Source organism: Spodoptera frugiperda, chromosome 18 (assembly GCF_023101765.2).
Source record: "Spodoptera frugiperda isolate SF20-4 chromosome 18, AGI-APGP_CSIRO_Sfru_2.0, whole genome shotgun sequence".
Classification (NCBI taxonomy): domain Eukaryota; kingdom Metazoa; phylum Arthropoda; class Insecta; order Lepidoptera; family Noctuidae; genus Spodoptera; species Spodoptera frugiperda.
Window position 1 is genome coordinate 3513513 of NC_064229.1, and position 20979 is coordinate 3534491.

Here is a 20979-nt window from a genome sequence, read left to right on the forward strand (position 1 = left end):
TTATTTACGTCAAATATTTACTGTCGCTTATAACGTACAATAAATCTTTGTATTTTTTTTTTTATTTTGCTCACCGTACTATTACGCACGGCTCATTAACTTCTTATACTACTGTGTAGACCAATCAGAATTATTACCGGTATCATGTAGATACGGTTTGAACGTGTTTATTTATGTGAAAAAAATATATTTTTGTTATCTAAAAGATTAATTAAACTGTGTCACAATGAGGTTGCCACTGTTATTGTGTTTGTTATATTATTTTTTATGTGACGTAGATGGTCTAAAAATATTGGTTTGTTTTCCTTTGCCTGTGAAGAGTTTAAGCATTTTGGGAGAAGGTGTGGTTAGAAATTTATTGGTAGCTGGACATGAGGTGAGTACAAATTAAAATGTTTGATTGTTTTAATGAAAAGTTCCATCACAATCGTGATCCTAGAGGATCACGCCACTAAAAGAGGTATCAGACCACCACAGATGGGGCCCAGTAGGGCTGATGCCTGATCCGGAGCTGCGGACTACCTAGTGGATTTACCGGGGCTCCGGCTTCAAAAGCAGGAGTAGGAACGGGGTGGTTTTTAGTCAGTAAGATTCTAATATTTCCTCTCGCCTCACCCAAGGCGAGAAAAGTCATTGGAAGATTATACCCCTTTAAAAAGTAGTAACTGCCGGAGACTCCGTGTTTTTATTTTCAAAAGATACGAAAGGTTGTAATACGATTTATTGTGTGATTTATATGGATTCTAAGATATATATTCATATAAATATACAGTCGTGATTAGCCATGTTCTATTTTCAGGTGACGTACATAACAGTGTATCCTCTAAAAAATCCACCAAAGAAGAATTTCCGTCAAATTGATATCAGCAGCAACACTGCTTTTGTTGCAGGTAAGAAACTCAAAATCACGTCCGAAATCCGTTATTCTTCTTTGCCTATGCCTTTTTACTTAAAGGATATGCCAGACAAATATTATTTAGAATGGAATATTAAAGGTGCTATGGATGTGTGCTATGAACTGCGCATCTTGCTCGCACAGCTACATAGCTTAGTATTGGTGGAAACGGTCACATAGTTTCACAGTTTAGCTATTACATCTCCCGTAGCATAGTTACATAGAACATCTTTAGTGGAAAAGCATCCTAATTCCTGTTCGAGCACCTATAACACTATTTCTTAACCATATTCAAATAAATACGTCAAAATATTTTATTCGTCACCTTAGTCATTTCCACCACCAAACTTACCAAATTCCTGCTAAAACTTCGAAAAATAAAGTTATAAACTACCCAAAAATTTTCATAAATTACAGGTGATCACATGCCGTCAATAGAATTCATCCTAAACAACAAAGTTGAGAAGACTCCATCTCGTGATATTCAATTGTTCGGTCAAGAAGCTGCCAGAATGACCCTCAACCACGAAAATGTGACGAAACTTCTCGAAGATCCGAATGAACACTTCGATGTTATTCTGAGTGACCTATTAGAAACTGAATTGTATAGTGGGTGAGGTGCATTTTGCTTTTTTGCTATATTGATACGTCACTCATCATCATCATCATCAACAGCCTACAAGTAGCCACTGCTGACCAAAAGCCTCTTCTCGTACGGAGATGGCCACTGCTGACCAAAAGTGTTTTCTCGCACAGAGAGGATTTGAGCATTAATCACCACGCTTGCTAAAATTTGATATTATAAGCTCAGGTTTCCTCACGATGTTTTCCTACACCGTATGTCAGTGGTGTCTAAATAATCTTAGAAAGTACATTAACTAGGAAAATATCACATTGGTGCTATCACGTTGGTAGGTTTCGAACCCTGTTCGGCATGTATCTCATGCATGAGAGACTGACGCCTTCAATTTCCGGGCAATCACGACATATCACCGTCACGTTGCTACCTTTAAGTATACCGTAGAGTAAGTCAAGCCTTCGAATTAATGTTTTAACCTTATTTTAGTATGCTGGAGGGCAACTTAGTACGTTGCCTAAAAAAAAAATATCAATATCAAATAAGATGTAGACCCAAATCTATAGACGAGTTCTACTACAGTCTTGCTCCATACTGACCAGATATTCTCCTTTGTTTTCAGCTTTGCAGTTGTATACGAATGTCCTATGATATGGGTATACTCTATGGGGGCACATTGGCAAGTACTAAGGATGATAGATGTTGCTCCGAGCCCTGCTTACGACACAGACTACTTATCTTCAAACACAATTCCATTATCGTTTGCAGAAAGGGTTGATGAACTATGGACACGGATTCAATGGCAATTTTATAAAACGTAAGTTTAAAATGTTTATGTTATATGGCGGCCATGGCATGATAGATCATTTGCTGGTAACCAATCGGCGCCACCGAGACACCAGAGGAGTTACAAGTCTTTTGGGGGTTAGGTATTTGAGGCTTTGAATTGCAGGGGAGAGGAGGTACTGGCCGTAAACATTAAATAAAATTTAGAAGAAAAGCAACGCAACGGGTTTCTTGGGCAGCAACCCTTACAGAAACATTCCCTAGCTCGGTCACCTGACCTTATAACGTAGGTTACACACCAATAAAAATAGTTGACTATAAAAAGTGTGAGAGAGCCATGCTTCGGCACGAATAGGCCGACTTGACGTGACGCTACGGCCTCACACAAAACCGACGTAAAACAACGACGGCGTTGTGTATCAGTGTGAGTGAGGTTACCGGAGGCCCAATTACCCCCCTTCCCAATCTTCCCAATCGCCGATTCCCTAACAACCCTTAAATTCCTGACCTCCAAAAGGCTGGCAACGCACTTGTAACACCTCTGGTGTTTCGGGTATCCGTGGGCGGCGGTGATTGCTTACCATCAAGTGATCCGTCTACTCGTTTACCGGCTATAATATATACCGGCATAAAAAAATTCTAACTCAAAATCTTTTTATCAGTTTTTTCACTCAACCTGAGGAACGTAGAATTTACGAAGCAGTTTTTGGTGCAGCGCTAGCCAAACGTGGAAGAGCGCTTCCAGATTATGAAGAAGTCATTTACAATGCTTCACTGATATTTGCTAATGAACATGACGCTGTACGCAATCGACCAAGTACTCCACAGAACTTTAAGTACATCGGTGGAATTCATGTTGAGGAACCCGTAAAACCACTGCCAAAGGTAAAAACAATGGTGGAACAAATTTTTAAAAGTGTTGTCGCAATAGTTTTTTAAAACATGACCTTGAATGACATAATTGATTTGTATCATTAAAGGTAAGCGTCCACAGGCCTGCATCGTACGCATTCCGTATGACGTCATCAGTACGCATCGCATGTAAGTATTGCTGATGACGTCATACGGAATGCGTACGATGTATGCGATGCGTACGATGCGGATATGTGGACTCTTACCTTGAAGCACATACTACAAGAATAATTATAGATAGTAAGCAAAGTTTCTATTTGTCTATCTTGTCAAGCAAAAACTATTTTTACTGTTATTTTTAGGATCTCCAAGACCTTATAGACAATTCGAAGCATGGCGTCATATATTTCAGTATGGGATCATTTTTACAAAGCAAGACTTTGCCAAGGAAATTGATCACGGAATTACTCCAGATGTTTGGCGAATTTAAACAAACAGTTATTTGGAAATTTGAAGATAATAGCTTGGTAGATGTCCCGAAGAACGTTCAAATTGTAAATTGGGCTCCACAGCAAAGTATTTTAGGTACAAGTTTTGTTACTAGTTTGTCACTCGTCTCACGCTGGTCAGTTTTTACCATCTTACTTATTTATTGTTATCTAGTAAAGAATACCATATGGTATTAAGATCACCTTATGTACCATTATTTCATTTCTTCTCCGTGTGAGAAGAGGCCTTTGGCCAGTGGCCACTTATAGGCTGATGGTATGATGTGTGTGTGTGTGTATGTACATTAAAGATTTAATAAATAAAAAATCTGATCACCCTATCACACTAATATTGTAAATGTTTGTTTGTTTCAATCTTTGGATGTTTGTCAGTCAATCACGTTGAAACTACTGAACGAACTTTGATGAAATTTGGTATACAGACAGGGTATGAACTAACTTGCGTGCTTGAATACTTTTTATCCCACGGGAACGCGGAAGAAGCCGCTGGCAAAAGCTAGTATTCTATAGTTTCTCAACATTATACTATAGGTATACAAGAAGTTTTTTAAAAGAAGCAGTAAATATTTATTTTCGTCTACCATGTCTTCCTTTGCCTTTATATAATAACTTACCATTTATATTAATCCTTTTTTTTTAGCTCATCCAAATGTTAAAATGTTCCTCACACACGGCGGCCTGTTTTCATCAATAGAAGCTATTCACTTCGGAGTACCGACCATAGGAATACCAGCACTCTTCGATCAGATCACGAATGTCAATAAAGCGGTACTAAATGGGTATGCTCTGAAAGTGGAATTGTCCCACGATTTGGCTAAAGACCTGAAAGCTGCCATTGGTACTATGTTAAGTGATGATCGGTAAGTAAAATACCATCAAAAACATCCTGTAAAAAAGTCCAAGTCTCGCACCTCAGTTTTCCTACCGTAAAAAGTAGTGAGATCTATGTAGTACTAAGTCGGTTATTTATTTAGCCCCTATTTAAGGGGCCCTATGTCTTAAGTTATTATGTAGATGGTCATCATATCAATATTATATTTATTTTTCGTTTTAAATAAAATAGATCGACTCGGCCTTGCACTGGCACTGCCGTGCCCCCAGATTAATATAAATCGAGATTACATTGGTTTCTTACGTGGTTGTGTTGTTTAAAGAAAACCGGTCAAATACAGGTCTGTTACAAATTAGAGGAAAACGACTCGTATCATTTCCTATTAGATATCATCTAGCCAGACACTTCCTTTTCTTCTATCATTACTTACTTATATTATGCAATCTCTCGTTGCGTATGCGTATGTATAATGTATGCGAATACCTCGTTGGTCGAGTGGTCGCAAGTGTTCGATTCAAAGTACTGCTAGTCGTTCTTGGGTTTTTCGATAGTAGAAGAAATTTCTCAGTAGTAGCACGGAGTCTAGAATTGTGCCCAGGTTCACTTATACAGTATTACTTATGCGCAAATGGTGAAAAGTGGGTGTACATTGTAAAGTGACATTACATGTTGCCCTCTGACTACTCCTTCGGGGATAAGCGTGACGTTACGATTGCTATGCAATCAATACATTTATCCTTATGTGATGATAATAAAAATACTTTGATTTATTTCAGTTACACCAAGAAAGTCAAAGAGCTGTCTGCCCTCTACCACGATCGTTTGACGAAGCCAGGTCCGGCTCTCGTGTACTGGGTGGAACACGTAGTGCGCACACGGGGTGCCCCTCACCTGCGCTCTCCAGCACTCCACGTACCTTTATACCAACGACTTTATCTCGATCTCTTAGCAATAATCCTGACTACTACATTTGCTTTCGTTCTCTTACTGAGAAGACTGTGCAAGAAGAGTAATGCAACAAAATATGATCAGAAGAAAACTAATTGATTGAAGTTGATTGGAGGAGAATCTATATGAAAAGTGACATCATTAAAAACTAAAAGATCACGGTTAAATCACGTACTTTACGAAGTCTTTATCATGTTATCGGCTTACTGACGTAATGTTTTGACGAGGAACTCGACTAGCGCAGTGTGCAGTGTATGTGTCGCGGAATGTTGCTCATGAATATGAGCCTCTAGCATGGCTTGAAACTAGTCGAGTTCCTCGTCAAAACATTACGTGAGTAAGCCGATAAAATAATAATTAATTTAATATGTCTCACGAAAGTTACAATAAAATTGAAGTCTTTATCATAAGCAGCCTACTGCACAGTACAGTCTTCGTATCTGCGCACGCTGCTCATGATGAAGACTCCCCGCGAGACTCGAAATTAGTTGAGCTATTTTCTATTAACGTACGTGAGTAAAACGTGATTTTTTTAGTTAATTTAGTATGTCTCACGATGGTTATTATAAGAAGTGAGATAATTTAATACAAGAAAAACAGATGCAAGAGATAATATTATGTCATTACTATTTATATTGTACACTGTAGTTTTGTAGAGTACTAGTGCTTAGTTTTGTTATAGTCATTTATATTTTATTAAAAAAACAAACGTTTAAAACGTTTTTTTTTTACTCTTGTACCATATTTTTTTTCAACCTTAAGAGACACCTTTGTAGTTCTTGCTCTATAAATAATTTGGTTTGGTCTCTTCATAAATACCTACAGACCAGTGGAAGTACATACGTCTCCTAACACAGGCATATCTGGTTTAAAAGGAGGCTCCAATCACATTTTATAAGGATCAAAATCTGTTTTCCAAATAAACTATATTCATTTTGTTTTTTGTTATACGTATGGATATTTATACAATTTAACAAAGTCCACTTATTTAGGACACTAGAATAGACATAACATGAACATAAATAGACTAAATAAAAAAAACTATAGGTACGGTATATAATTATAAGAAACATTAAAAACGGAAAATAAATAAGTAATAACTTAGGTACAACATTTTGGAAACTAACTGGAAGAACTAGGAAGAACTAAGATTTTATGGGAATGGAAAGATACGCGATTATGATTTCAAGCTAAACTTAATTTGTTTACTCTTAAGTACGTGCAATATCTTGGCATCACTTTGCCTATCTGTTATAATGTTATATGTCTTTTCAAGTACTATCAACAAAAAACTAGTAAGCAAAAAATATTTCTTAATTGTAAAAAAGAATTACATTCTGAGGTATCGGAATGAACTTTGAGGAAAAAACATTGGTCATTACAGTTTTGGTACTGCATTCATGTTTCTTCGGTTATTTTCACTGTAAATGTCAATAACGCGCAGTATTGTTGACCCTGACATGATCTGCCTCCAGACGAAGGCAATAAGACGTCAATTGAACGAGTGAACACAAAGTGAGAGAGTCCATACTTCGGCACAAATGGGCCGGCTCGACCGGAGTGATACCACGGCCTCGCAGAAAACCGACGTAGCAACGCTTGCGTTGCGTTTCGTTTTGTGAGTGAGGTTACCTGAGGGCCAATTGCCCCACTTCCCAATCTTCCCCATCCCCGATTTCCCAACAAAACTTAAATTCTTCTCCCCTAAAAGGCCGGTACCGCACATGTAATGCCTCTAGTGTTTCGGGTGTCCTTGGGCGGCGGTGATTGCTTACCACCAGGTGATCCGTCTGATCGTTTACCGGCTTATACCATAAAAAAAAAGATTTTTTTACGTTTTTTTTAAATATCTGGCACCAATTCCACACAATATAAATTATCCAAACACACATTGTTTGGATAATTTTGAAAATAAATATTTAAATCATACTATAAAATTGTTTTGTAAGCCGTACTTAAACTGGTAAACAAGTAGAGATTGCTTCCTGCAAATAGGTATTATTACATCAAATGCGATGATACTACTACTGTCCGTGTGTTGGTAGGCACTAGACGTGTTTTTGTATCAGAAAAAAAATATCAAAAAGATACTAAAATTGTGCCGTAATGAAGTGGTTAATACTATTAAGTCTGATATATTATCTAAGTGATGTGGAAGGTTTAAAAGTGTTGGTATGTTTCCCTTTACCCGTGAAGAGTTTAAGTATTTTGGGACAAGGAGCAGTCAGGCATCTGATGGAAGCTGGTCATGATGTAAGTACTCCAATATGTCTGTAGAGACTGGTGATATTAATACTAATTAATAAAGATTAGTTAATAGTCCTTTTATTGCATTCTATTTATATTTTGCGTTTTGCACTGAGTGACTTGTTTGTCGTTTGGTCGCTAAGGCGCCGAGCAAATAATGTGACCCTCAGGGTCTATTTTGATATTGATAAAGTGTTGTCGAGATGTTTTTGCTTTTTGATTTCTCAAAAATATCACGGAAGCTGTAATCTATACTAATACTACTAATATTATAAAGCTGAAAACTTTGTTTGTTAGATTGTTTGTTTGAACGCACTAATCTCAGGAACTAGGTACTGGTCTGATTTAAATAATTCTTTTTGTGTTGGATAGCACATTTATAAAGGAAAGTTATAGGCTATAAATCATCACACCACGATCAATAGGAACCGAGCAGTGCGGGGGAAACCGCGCTGAAGTAGCTAGTAGATATACATGTTATGCCTTTTTACAAGGAACTCATAGCTTGTGAAAATTCACCAATTAGATGTTTCATTAATATAATATAATTTCAGGTAACATATATAACAGTGTATCCACTGAAATTGCAAGCGAAAAATTTTCGTCAAATTGATATCAGCAGCAACGTTGCCCTAGTTGCAAGTAAGTAATTACATAACTACATATTATGTACAATATAACACTAATTACATAATAGTAAATAAATATCGACACGCCTGTTTACCCGATGGCATAGGCAGAGAGGCACATTACGGCATTTAAAGCCGCTGTACATTATAGACAAATCCACTTTTCACAATTTTTATTTGACTTATTAGTACATTTATTCCAAAAATAGAAAATTGTCAGGAATTTGTGTTATGATGGTAATTTTATTACATATAAAAAAAAACTATTTTTGACAACAAACAATAATTTTTCAGAGGATGAAACCTTGACAATGGGTTACGTTCTTAATCATAAACTGGAAAGAAACCATCCATATCAGATTCAAGAGTTTGCACAAGAAGCCGTAAGAATGACACTTAACCATGAAAACGTGAAAAAGCTTTTGGAAGACCCAAATGTCCATTTCGACGTTATCATTACGGACTTGATGGAATCAGAAGTGTATACTGGGTGAGGAATATAACATGGCACACCATACCGGTTTTTTTTTTAAATTCAGCAGGAGCTGCAGGAGCATACGTATTACCTGATGGTAAGCAATCGCCGCCGCCCATGGACACTTGAAACACCAGCGACGTTACAAGTGCGTTGCCGGCCTTTTGGGGGTTAAGAATTTAAGGGTTGTTGGGGAATCGGGATTGAGAAGATTGGGTAGGGGGGAATTGGGCCTACGGTAACCTCACTCTCACAACGCAAGCGCAAGCAATACTGATTTATTAGTAAATAAATCATGACTGATTTATTAGTAAATAAATCATGACTAATTAATTATTACTTATAATTGCAATAAATACTTAATCAAAGCAAGAGCAATTAGTAAGAGAGACAGAAAGAAAAACGGAGAGAAATAATCTTACAGATGAATAACAAAATTATACACCTATAAACATTTTCAGATTGGCGGTTTTATACAACTGTCCCATGGTATGGCTCTACTCGATGGGGGCGCATTGGCAAGTACTGCGAATGATAGACGTGGCTTCGAACCCTGCTTACGACCCGGACTACTTATCACCAAACATGCCTCCATTCACATTCGCACAAAGAGTGGAAGAACTGTGGTCGAGGATTTATTGGCAATACCTTAAAACGTAAGTGTAAAAATATACAAAACCTGTAACTGCTTTTTAAAGGGATCTTCTGACTCGACTATGTTAGGTCTTTTTTTATGGAACACCGGTAAACGAGCAGACGTATCACCGGATGGTAAGCAATCGCCGCCGCCCATGGACACTAAAAACAGAGGCGTTACAAGTGCGTTGCCGGCCTTTTGGTGGTTAGGAATTTAAGGGTTGTTGGGGAATCGGGGATTGGGAAGGGGGGAATTGGGCCTCCGGTAACCTCACTCACACAACGACCGTGGTATCACGTGGTCTATATCCTATAAAGCATTTTATTTCAACTCATTTTAGATTCTACACCCAACCTGAGGAGCGTAGGATCTACGAGGCGGTCTTTGGCCCTCTGATGGCTAAACGTGGAAGAGCGCTTCCAGATTATGAAGATGTCATGTACAATGCTTCACTGGTATTTGCGAATGAACATGACGCGACACGCAACCGCTTGAGTACTCCACAGAACTTCAAGTATATCGGTGGATTCCATATTGAGGAACCGGTGAAGCCACTGCCAAAGGTGAGATGCAAAGACGTTGATGGAGATGCTACATGGTTCTGGTAAAGTAGATCTCTCTGGTGTTTGTGGAACCATTTAGGTCTACTACCTATTAGACGGTTTGAAGGAATTCATCATGGTGAGGTCCTTCTTTGCCAGAAATTTTACCAGTCTCTGTCTGCTGGGATTCTATTGTCTCACTTTCAGCTTACTGGCAGCCTGGCAGCCTTGGATATCCAATTTTGTGTTAAAGTCTTTCATGAGAATTTCGAAGTAGCCATCCAACTGGTCGTTGTCATCCTTACAATGCTAATAATGTTGATGACAAGGGACCTATAGGCGAAAAATCTGACATCACCTTGAGACACTAGGTAGTGATCATGACTTTGCAGAACTAGAATAACATTATTTACATATTTTTCAGGATCTTCAAGAGCTCATAGACAATTCAAAACATGGCGTCATATATTTCAGTATGGGTTCATTTTTGAAAAGTAATTCTTTGCCAAGGAAACTGGTCATGGAATTACTTCAGATGTTCGGAGAATTGAAACAAACAGTTATTTGGAAATTCGAGGATAATAGTTTGCAAGATGTCCCGAAGAACGTTCATATTGTAAATTGGGCTCCACAACCGAGTATTTTAGGTAACCTTTAATGAGTAATTATTACTCTTCTTCACCCAAAAATGCTACATTACATACTAGAGCGAATTGCAAATTCGCGTCACTTTGATCACTCTTCAACTTTCAATAAGACTATGATTTGAAGGATTACGGGCAGGTCATAATCACATATTGAACAAAGAATTATCATTTGTTTTTCAGCTCATCCGAACGTCAGAATGTTCATCTCACACGGAGGTCAGCTCTCTTCTTTAGAAGCCATCCACTTTGGAAAGCCTGTCATTGGAGTACCAGTATTCTTCGACCAGTTCACCAATATTTTTAAAGCAGAACGAAATGGATATGCTCTAAGAGTGCCATTGTCCCATAATTTGCCAAAAGACTTGAAACCTGCCATTACTACGATGTTAACTGATGATCGGTAAGTAATACTTTTATAATATTTACTTTTTTTAAGGTATGCCTTGTTTTGGAACTTGTTTTTCAATTTTAATGAGTTTCCGATATTTCGGCACTGTTGCAAGCGCCATGATCACGGATAAACTGGTAAATATCCCGTTTTAAGTTCCAATTCTAGTGTTAGTGACCATGTCAGTTTAAAAACTTATATGCCTTTGTTTCCATGAAATATTGAAATTTTTTTTTTTTTTTTTTTTTTAGTTATGCCAAGAAAGCCAAAGAGCTGTCGGCCCTCTACCACGATCGTTTGACGAAGCCAGGTCCGGCTCTCGTGTACTGGGTGGAACACGTAGTGCGCACACGGGGTGCCCCTCACCTGCGCTCTCCAGCACTCCACGTACCTTTATACCAACGACTTTACCTCGATCTCTTAGCAATAATCCTTACTATAGTATCTACGTTTATGTTACTGCTAATGAAAATATGCAAAAAGAAAACTAATGTAAAAAGAAATGATCGCAAAAAAACTAATTGATTTTAGATTAATAATAATTATAAGGAATTGGAAGGGCATTTTTTTACACTGTGGTCACGGGAACCAAGATATCTTCTCTTATATATATATTGTACAGAATTATGTACTAGTATGTAGTAAATAGTCTAGTTATATTTAATTAAAATTGTAAAATCTTAAACTTTTCTTTTCTTTACTGTACTTATGACTTGCTTCATAGTAGTTCACTACATAGTATAAAACAAAGTCGCTTTCTCTGTCCTTATGTCCCTTTGTATGCTTACATCTTTAAAACTACGCAACGGATTTAGATGCGGTTTTTTATTAGATAGAGTGATTCAATAGGAAGATTAATATGTATGATGCATGCATAATATCTCACCATTGCACCCATGCGAAGCTGAGGCGGATCGCTAGTGTTCTATAAATAACACTTGCTTTTGGCCCTAAATAAGTGCAGATGGAATTGAAGGAGATAAATACACATACTATTATTTCGATTATATTCGACTATTGTTGATTGGTGTCACTTATATGTTGAAACAATCCGATAAATTCTAAGTGTGATTGCATGTTTTTTGAGTTTGTTTAATATCAAAGTAGGTAGGATACTAATGTATCCTATGTTCCAAATTCTGGCGTATAATGATTGTACAGATAATGTGTGTTATTATATTTTTTGTTGATATGTCTGACTACGAGTCATTTGTCAAGGTTTTTTGAGTAACAAAAACTAGTTCTAAGTTTAAGATATGTATTTATGTCCATCCTTATTATTCTCTCATTTTAAGTCTAAGCAGGTGCTATAAGTCTTATACCTATGTCAAAAAGTATTTGGTACACAATCCACATGGTAACATGGTACAGAATGCACCTTATTACCTAAAAAAATAATTAGACTCGAAATCTCAAACAAAACTAAAACTACTGGTAATAGTAAATTATTTGATATGTCGATTCTTAAAAGATTATAGATAACACAAAAAAATGGAAAAATTCAAAAAAAATCGCGATGTCCGACAAAACCTAATTTGTTTAATACTCTACATTTGTTTATGTACATAATATCTTGGCCTTAATCTGTGTATGGTCGCGATATTTAAGTACTGTCAATAAAAAAACAGTAGATAAATACAATCAGTCATTAGCAGAATAATTGCAGATGATTCACACGCAATTTGTAACACAGCGTGAGGCACTGAGGTCTTTAACTAATACGAAATAAAAAATAGGCCATTGTTATTTTAAGTCGGAGCTGCGGACTACCGGAGCTCCGGCTCGAAAAACAGAAGTAGGAACGGGGTGGTTTTAGTCAGTAAGAGTCTGATACTCCCTCTCGCCTCGCCCAAGGCGGGAGAAGTCACTGGATGATTTTTCCCCCTCAAAAAAAAAAGTTATTTTAAGTAGGTATTTATTACTTTGTCATAATTTTTTCACAACGTTTTTTGTGCGTATTTCAATAACCAGTAAAAGTTGCTATTAACAATTGTATACATACATTGTTACATTTATTTTAATAACAAACATTTCCAATATCTTTACGTAAAATGTTACAATCGATTACAGGCGAACACAGCATTCATAAATAATATTCTTTAAATTATCAATTAATAACACTAGCAATGGATAGCATATTTAAACCAGCCATTTATTTTTGAACGATCATTACTGTAGCTAACACTAAATGTGTAGCACATGTTTGAATAACTAGTTTAATAAGCAGCTGCTTTTATTTTTTTCTCTGCCATACTACAGACCAGTAGACGCCGCTTCCTACGAAAATAATAGCATGTGGCGATCGTACTGCCGTCCCTACATCGACAAGCATTGGACGTGTTTTGTAATCAAACATTATAATCAAATAAAAAATACTTTGTTATCAATAAAATAGTAAAACTGTGCCGTAATGAAGTGGGTGTTATTATTAAGTCTGATATATTATCTAAGTGATGTGGAAGGTTTAAAAGTGTTGGTATGTTACCCTTTACCCATGAAGAGTATAAGCATTTTGGGACAAGCAGCAGTCAGGCATCTGATTGAAGCTGGACATGATGTAAGTACATACATACATACATAACTTCACGCCTGTCTCCCATGGGGGTAGGCAGAGACAATGGACCGCCAATTGCTAGATGATGTAAGTATTCATTGATAATAATTAGTCTGCAGACTGTCTGCTTATTAATAAAAATGGCTAATAGGTCACGAGCGTTACGCGAACGCGAACGCGAGGTAGAGGTGCACGTTACGGCACGTAATGTCGCTATACAATGTACAAACACTTTTCACCAATTATGTTATAAGTCCCATGTAGTAGGGAGTGAGCCTATTGCCTTATACTGGGCACAATTTCAGACTCTGTGCTACTACTGAGAAATTTTCGAAAAACCGAAATATGTCCAGCTTTGCTATGCACGACCCGGGAATCGAACCCGAGACCCCTTGTCTGGCAGTCGCACTTGTGACCACTCGACCAACGAGTCAATTTGAATTCAAAATTATGAATAAAAATCAATTTTTATTACAAAATTTATCAAAATTATATGTATTATATCTACAAGTACGATGGTCAAAGAAACTTAAAATATAACATACAAAACGATAATAAAATATGATAACTATATAGTAACGAGAAAATGTCAAAGTTAATATTGTTATCTAATCTTATTTAGGTAAATAAACGACAATTTGCATATACATAATATATAAATGTGAATAAGTGTAACCTTGACTGTGACAAGTCTATGTTTGTTCATTATGATTATATTTTTATTTGTTTTACATACATAATATTATATAACTGGTAAGGTATGACTATATTTATCTTTGAATTAACATAGTAGTGGTACCTAACTAGCGAATGTTTTAATACGTGAATCATAGAGAAATCTCTATAGAGAGACTAAAACAGACACTTCCTATGCCTTCTCCGGCCTTTGGCAATGCAAGATGGACTGTCAGACTCTTAGTGACTAAAAACCACCCCATTCCTACTCCTGCTTTATGAGCTGGAGCCCCAATAACCTGTTAAGCAATCCGCAGCAGACATTGGAGTTCATTTGGTTGCCGCGGGCAGAATTTGGTAGGGCAACCAAGCTAATACGATGCAAAATATCCTACATACTTTTAGTGGTAGACCCAGTTGCACGACTTTTGTGTCTTCATTAAATAAGAGATCTTATAAAAAAAAGTTCACCTTTAGACTTTAGATTTATGTATTCAATGTTGAAAATAAATATATTATTAATTTCAGGTAACATACATAACAGTGTATCCACTGAACATAAAAGCGAAAAATCTCCGTCAAATTGATATCAGCAGCAACACTGCTCTGTTGGCCAGTAACTGCATAACTATACTATTTTTCTTGTGTTCATAGAATGATATATTTTGGAATTATTACAAATACATGAGAATTATTATGCTCTTCTTGCCTTTATCCCAATTATACATAAATTACTCAACAAAATACTGTATATGTTGTAATTCTACTCTCCTCCTCATCAAATAACATCCTATAAAGATATTAAAGAAAGACTAGTAAATGGGACAATTTCCAGTGACTAGGGCAGTTAAACACATCAACAGCCTATAAGTAGTAGAATATTTGAGCATTAATCAACACGCTTGCTCGGGTTGCCTTACGATGTTTTTCTTCATTGTTTGCCAGTAGTGTCTAAATGAAGGGATATATGTAGGGACCTTTCTAAAATCGGAAGAATTTGGAAGAAGTGAAATCGGTACATACCGTTGGTAGGTTTCACGCAACAGCCTCATGTATAAGAGGCCTCATTAAACCTTCATCTACCACGATATTTTCCTTGCAAGACAGTGTAATTAAGCAAATAGTAGAAAATCTTTATCAATAGACGATACAATTTATTAACTTATTATATTCAATAATGAATTATTGTTGTTTTCAGATGACGAAACAATGACAATGGGATACTTTCTCCATAATAAACTAGAAAGAAACCATCCATATCAGCTTCAAAAAATAGCTCTAGAAGCTGCTAGAATGACTCTTAACCACGAAAACGTGAAGAAACTCCTGGAAGACCCGAATGAGCGTTTTGACGTTATCATTGCCGACTTGATTGAATCAGAAGTGTACGCTGGGTGAGTAACATAACATAGCATAATACTTTTTTTAATTCCAGGACCATTTAATATAATATACTTTGGGTTTAATTCCTGACTCTCTCGTCATCTTCATATCAGCCGTTACAGAATTTTCTACAATTGATAATACTTCTCGTCACTCTTCACTCAATTTTGAAAAAAGGCTATGTAACTTATATTATAGTTAAAAAGTAAAAATTTCTATTGAGAAGAACTCCATTATTACTGCTCTTCTACCAGTGTAACATTTTTCAGTTACAGTGGTAATTAAGAACATTGATTGAAAAGAGAGAGAATGAGAGAAACAGGCCGTAATATGCTCATGGTTTGTAAAAGAAAACTTATTTCAATTTTCAGATTTTCCGTTTTATACAACTGTCCCATGGTATGGCTCTACTCTATGGGGGCGCATTGGCAAGTACTGCGACTGATAGACGTGGCTTCGAACCCTGCTTACGACCCGGACTACTTATCACCAAACATGCCTCCATTCACATTCGCACAAAGAGTGGAAGAACTGTGGTCGAGGATTTATTGGCAATACCTTAAAACGTAAGTGTAAACAAAGACTCTTCTGTACGAAACGAAACGAAAGCGCGTTCAGCTCTCAATTGTATTCTTCCATCACGACATGGCTTTAATTATTATCATATTAGGTTTACTGTAATAATATATGTGTTTCTCATGATCTTCAAATGCTATGTGTAGTATTACACCACTCTAACGACTCCGGCGCATTTTCATCCGAATATAGTGTAATGTTTTGTAACCTATAACCTTCCTTTATAAATGTACTATCCATCACTAAAATAATTATTCAAATCAGACCAGTACTTTCAGAGACTAGCGCGTTCAAACAACTAAACAAACAGACTTTTCAGATTTGCATATTAAGTATTAGTATACTTATATAAATTAATTTTCATTTTAATTTCAATGCATTCTAGATTCTACACGCAACCTGAGGAGCGCAAAATATACGAGGCAGTCTTTGGTCCTCTAGTAGCAAAACGTGGAAGAACGCTACCAGATTATGAAGATGTCATATTTAATGCGTCACTAATACTCGCGAATGAGCATGACGCTACACTCAACCGAGCGAGTACACCACAGAACTTTAAGTACATCGGTGGGTGCCATATTGAGGAACCTGTAAAGCCACTGCCAAAGGTAAAATAATATTCCGATTTATTATTATGTTTTTCGGCTCACGCACGAAACTTTTTGACGAGGAACTTGACCAGTTTCATCTCATACTAGAAGCTCATATTTCAAAGTAGCAGTGAGACAGTCCGCATTACGTTTTGTCTTGTGTCGTGGTAAGCTAAATAAAGATAATAATTAATGTAGTATATCGTACGAAAGTTATAATACAAATACTCCGATTTCTGATTCTCCAGAAAGCTTATATTTCTTTGTTATTGTATTTGCTAGATTAGAGCGTTTTGAATGATTCTCCGCCTTCATGGTGGTACATATATTGAAGCTGGTTGAACGCTATAAAATAATCAAACAAACACAGGTTTTGTTCACATTTTATTATAAAATAAACTAAGATTCGATTACATAAGAAGGAAATAACGAGATGCATAATTATAATGAACTGTATAAACATTACTACAACATATCACACTCATATTAGATTTACTCATTATAAAATTATACGATAGTATTGTTTTTGTAATAACCCTAGACAGACTATGCCAATAACTGGATTGCATTAATTGCTTACCTTACAATAATCACGCTGTTTTTATCTATACAGGAGTCCTAGTACGAGTTTGTTTTACGTTCAACGAGATGGAAACGAAAACGTTCTCGGTGGTCTGATTGGCCAGCAGGAATGAATCTGCCAATAAGAGCGCTGGACGCGCTTCGATTACTTTAAACATAAAGCAAACACATACTAAGGGCATAGATTAGTTACGAATATAACATACGTTACATGCACAATATTTTATAGCAGAACCACTTTTTACCAGTTCTGAATGTCAAGGTTAACAAAGAAGATTTACATAACCTCGAACGTACGGCACGTTGCCTTCCGTGCGCGGTTTAAAGAGCCATCAGACCAACATACATTTTGCAGTAGGCCTGACGCCGGACCCAGACTACCATGCGGGTTACCGGGGCTCCAGCTCGAAGAGCAGGAGTAGAAACGGGGTCCTTTATAGTCAGTAAAAGTCTAACACTCCCTTTCGCCTCACCCTAGGCCGGAAAGAAATCATTGGATGATTTTTCACCCTCAAAAAAAAATAAATACAGACAACACAGTTAATAAGTTATCTGAATTTGTTAAACTAAAATAGTACTTTATATTGTATTTCAGGATCTCCAAGACCTTATAGATAATTCGAAGAATGGCGTCATATATTTCAGTATGGGATCGGTTCTACAAAGCAAGTCTTTACCAAAGGAACTAGTCACGGAATTACTTCAGATGTTTGGCGAATTCAAACAAACAGTTATTTGGAAATTCGAGGATAATAGCTTAGTTAATGTTCCAAAGAATGTACGAATCGTGAACTGGGCTCCACAGCAAAGTATTTTAGGTAAAATTGTTATTTTTAATTGGTATTCCCGTTTCAAGCTTGTGTTTATAGTGACTAGTTGCTGTAAACAGTTTTCGATATCAACATCCCGTCAAAATTATGCTGTTCAGCTTACCAAATACAAGCAAGTCATCTGGAATTCTCTAAATTATTTTAGGGGCTTGATACCTTCAGTTGTACATTTTTGAGAAATTTCGATAATCGGAGACCCATTTACCAATCTCCAATCCTCCAATTCCTAACTAAAAAAGGTCGACAGCACACTTGTAACTCATGTAGTGTTTCGAGTGTCCATGGGCGGCGCCAATTGCTTACCATCAGGTGATCCACGGTTGCTAGCTGATTCTAAGTAAATTAATATCATTAACCAAAGTCATATTTGTCTTTCAGCTCATCCCAACGTCAGAATGTTCATCTCACATGGAGGTCAACTATCTTCTTTAGAAACCATCCACTTTGGAAAGCCTATCATTGGAGTACCAGTATTCTTCGACCAGTACACCAATATCTATAAGGCAGTTCAAAATGGATATGCTCTCAAAGTTCCGTTTTCCCAAAATTTGCCAAAAGACTTGAAACCTGCCATTAATTTGATGTTAACTGATGATCGGTAAGTGAAAATATTTTACTGTCTAAGTCTGTATTAGAAGTAAACAAGATGGATCTCCTGGTGGTAAGCAGTAACGACACCGCCGGATAATTATAGCGACCGAAGCTATGCAACATCGACATTTGTGCATAAGTTCTTGGTGCGGTTCTGAATTTGCTTAAAGTAATGTTGGAATATTTTTCATTGAGAATTCCCAACTCATGATCATAATTATTATACATACATACTATGAAAGTGACAAATAAGTTTACTGTTCTAATGGAAAATAGCTATTATAATCTAAGTAGTAAGCTATACTATAGCTTGCGCAATATCGACCCCATACTGTGGTTTATCTCCTTACATAATCATCACTATCAATGATCTACTGTGATCTTCTGCTAGATCCACCTTACTGCTAAATTACATAGTATCCTCCTCACTACTGAGCTCAACAGTCTAGCAATTTTAAAATTTTCCAATGTTTCTAACTCTATTATTTAATTACCATCTGCATAAAACTCCACTAGCATTTCTTCTTTCATTTTCAATATTCTATGCTTATTAATGTTCTTTAATTTATTTCAGTTACGCCAATAAAGCCAAAGAGCTGTCTGCTCTTTACCACGATCGTTTGACTGCACCTGGTGCAGTTTTTCTGCATTGGGTGGAATACGTAGTGCGCACACGCGGTGCTCATCACCTGCGCTCTCCAGCACGCCACGTACCTTTATACCAACGTCTTTATCTCGATCTCATAGCTTTAATCTTGACTATTGTGTCTGTACTGATTTATATTCTAAGTAAAATATGCAAAAAGAAACATGTTAAAAGAAATGATCAGAAGAAAAGAAATTGATGTTTTAAAAAAAAGTGTGTCACAAGATAGTGATTATGTAGATAATATCTACCTGGATTATAGATTGTACATGGTTAAGATTTGTCATCAAATTTTCTAGTTATAATACTCATTGTACAGTTTTATAGAAAACTAACAATTATAATGGCTTACTCATGTAACTATTTGACGAGGAACTTGACTAGTTTCAAACCATGTTAGAGGCTCGTAGTCCTTACAGCATTCCGCATTCCGCAACACACGGCGCGGCGATTATTGCAATGATGGGTGCAAGCCCATAATCATTAATTAATTTAGTATGACACGTTGGAGTTGGAGTCTGTCAGTGAACTTTTTGTTTTTGTTACATTCGAATAAAATACTAGAAGTCTACACATTTCTTTTATTTTGTGGTTATTAATTTAAGCCCAAATAATGGTGTAGTAGTTTTTTTAAATGATTTATATACGCTTAAAGTAAAGAGCAAATTAAAAGACAATTAAATCACAGCATTACTCTTTTAATCTATATCGAAATTTAAAAGCAATCTAGCCAAATGCAAGTTCATATAACTATTGGCATTATTTACACAGAATATTAATATGTTTTGTAATCCATACGTGTCAAATGCTTGTCCCAATACCAAGAAGGCAATAAAATTCATAAGTGCAGTTTAAGAACTCATATACAACGTGTAACCAAATGACCATATACATAAAGATACGCTGATGAATACAGGTTGAATAAAATCTCCACACAAAGTTTCAGCTTCAAATACGTTTAAAAAAAAATAGTACCAAATACTTGGTATTGCGTGGTTCTTAACGTGTCACAATACTACAGGGATCACTCGCTAATATTATGAAACATTTCTTCTGTCTATCTGATCGCCTAGAACCTATCTACCTAAGTTTGATTCGCGCGGCGGCGCAATTGGAAAAATTCGTAACTTGATACCATGAAAAAATGAGTTTAAAAAACCCTTCCTGTATCGTTTGTTATGTTATCTAGAAACCGTGCAATTGATATGTACTTATACCCCCTTTTTGTTACACCGCGTATACCTAAAATCAGATACGTTTCACAGACAACCCGTGCGTTGTTGTTACGCAGTCAGATACGTTATCACTTAATGATATTTAGACTGATAACACCTAAGTCACAAGGCAGATATCGTTGCTTAGGAAAATAGCTGATTAAATAATGACTACACAATTTCCGTAATCTTGAAGTAGGTACTTCTATATGAAGAAAACAAATAAGATAACTGTAAGTATTAATTTAAATTTTGAAAGTCATGGAAGGAATCAGTAAATAAATCTGTCTTTATTTCTATTTTTGTAAAAGGATAAATCATCGATCAAATTCTTACGTTTAAAGACAAAAATATATTTTGTTTATTCATTGTGA

General features: G+C 36.3%; 3 protein-coding genes across 5 annotated transcripts; all 3 read left to right on the plus strand.

Annotated features, from left to right (window-relative positions):
• The first annotated feature begins 121 nt into the window (after positions 1-121).
• LOC118277895 (UDP-glucosyltransferase 2-like) lies at positions 122-5553 on the plus strand. Its single transcript, XM_035596899.2, has 8 exons — positions 122-376; positions 800-890; positions 1313-1508; positions 2095-2289; positions 2921-3143; positions 3473-3695; positions 4260-4479; positions 5228-5553. Exons 1-8 carry the CDS (start codon positions 227-229, stop codon positions 5496-5498), a joined length of 1569 nt encoding a protein of 522 aa, XP_035452792.2. The 5' UTR covers positions 122-226; the 3' UTR covers positions 5499-5553.
• A 1375-nt stretch (positions 5554-6928) lies between these two features.
• On the plus strand, positions 6929-11649 carry LOC118277896 (UDP-glucosyltransferase 2). Its single transcript, XM_035596900.2, has 8 exons — positions 6929-7652; positions 8201-8288; positions 8570-8765; positions 9212-9406; positions 9728-9950; positions 10354-10576; positions 10757-10976; positions 11216-11649. Exons 1-8 carry the CDS (start codon positions 7506-7508, stop codon positions 11487-11489), a joined length of 1566 nt encoding a protein of 521 aa, XP_035452793.2. The 5' UTR covers positions 6929-7505; the 3' UTR covers positions 11490-11649.
• A 1320-nt stretch (positions 11650-12969) lies between these two features.
• Positions 12970-19962, plus strand: LOC118277898 (UDP-glucosyltransferase 2). Of its 3 annotated transcripts, none has more exons than XM_050700332.1 (8): positions 12970-13521; positions 14722-14809; positions 15392-15587; positions 15948-16142; positions 16538-16760; positions 17920-18142; positions 18533-18752; positions 19320-19962. In XM_050700332.1, the coding sequence occupies exons 1-8, from the start codon at positions 13375-13377 to the stop codon at positions 19588-19590; spliced, it is 1563 nt and encodes a 520-aa protein (XP_050556289.1). In that variant the 5' UTR covers positions 12970-13374; the 3' UTR covers positions 19591-19962. The 3 variants fall into 3 exon arrangements, with proteins under 3 accessions (XP_050556289.1, XP_035452797.2, XP_050556290.1); XM_050700333.1 differs by lacking the exon at positions 12970-13521 and adding an exon at positions 13567-13605; XM_035596904.2 differs by lacking the exon at positions 14722-14809 and having other exon boundaries at positions 13402-13521.
• Positions 19963-20979: the final 1017 nt, after the last annotated feature.

Bases quoted from the DNA above. Each gene is read 5' to 3' on its own strand.
- LOC118277895 (XM_035596899.2), top strand. From the start codon at position 227: ATGAGGTTGCCACTGTTATTGTGTTTGTTATATTATTTTTTATGTGAC. The intron at 891-1,312 runs GTAAGAAACTCA...CATAAATTACAG, and splicing joins CAACACTGCTTTTGTTGCAG to GTGATCACATGCCGTCAATA. The intron at 3,696-4,259 runs GTACAAGTTTTG...CTTTTTTTTTAG, and splicing joins TCCACAGCAAAGTATTTTAG to CTCATCCAAATGTTAAAATG.
- LOC118277896 (XM_035596900.2), top strand. From the start codon at position 7,506: ATGAAGTGGTTAATACTATTAAGTCTGATATATTATCTAAGTGATGTG. The intron at 7,653-8,200 runs GTAAGTACTCCA...ATATAATTTCAG, and splicing joins TGATGGAAGCTGGTCATGAT to GTAACATATATAACAGTGTA. The intron at 9,407-9,727 runs GTAAGTGTAAAA...AACTCATTTTAG, and splicing joins TATTGGCAATACCTTAAAAC to ATTCTACACCCAACCTGAGG.
- LOC118277898 (XM_050700332.1), top strand. From the start codon at position 13,375: ATGAAGTGGGTGTTATTATTAAGTCTGATATATTATCTAAGTGATGTG. The intron at 13,522-14,721 runs GTAAGTACATAC...TATTAATTTCAG, and splicing joins TGATTGAAGCTGGACATGAT to GTAACATACATAACAGTGTA. The intron at 18,753-19,319 runs GTAAGTGAAAAT...AATTTATTTCAG, and splicing joins TTGATGTTAACTGATGATCG to TTACGCCAATAAAGCCAAAG.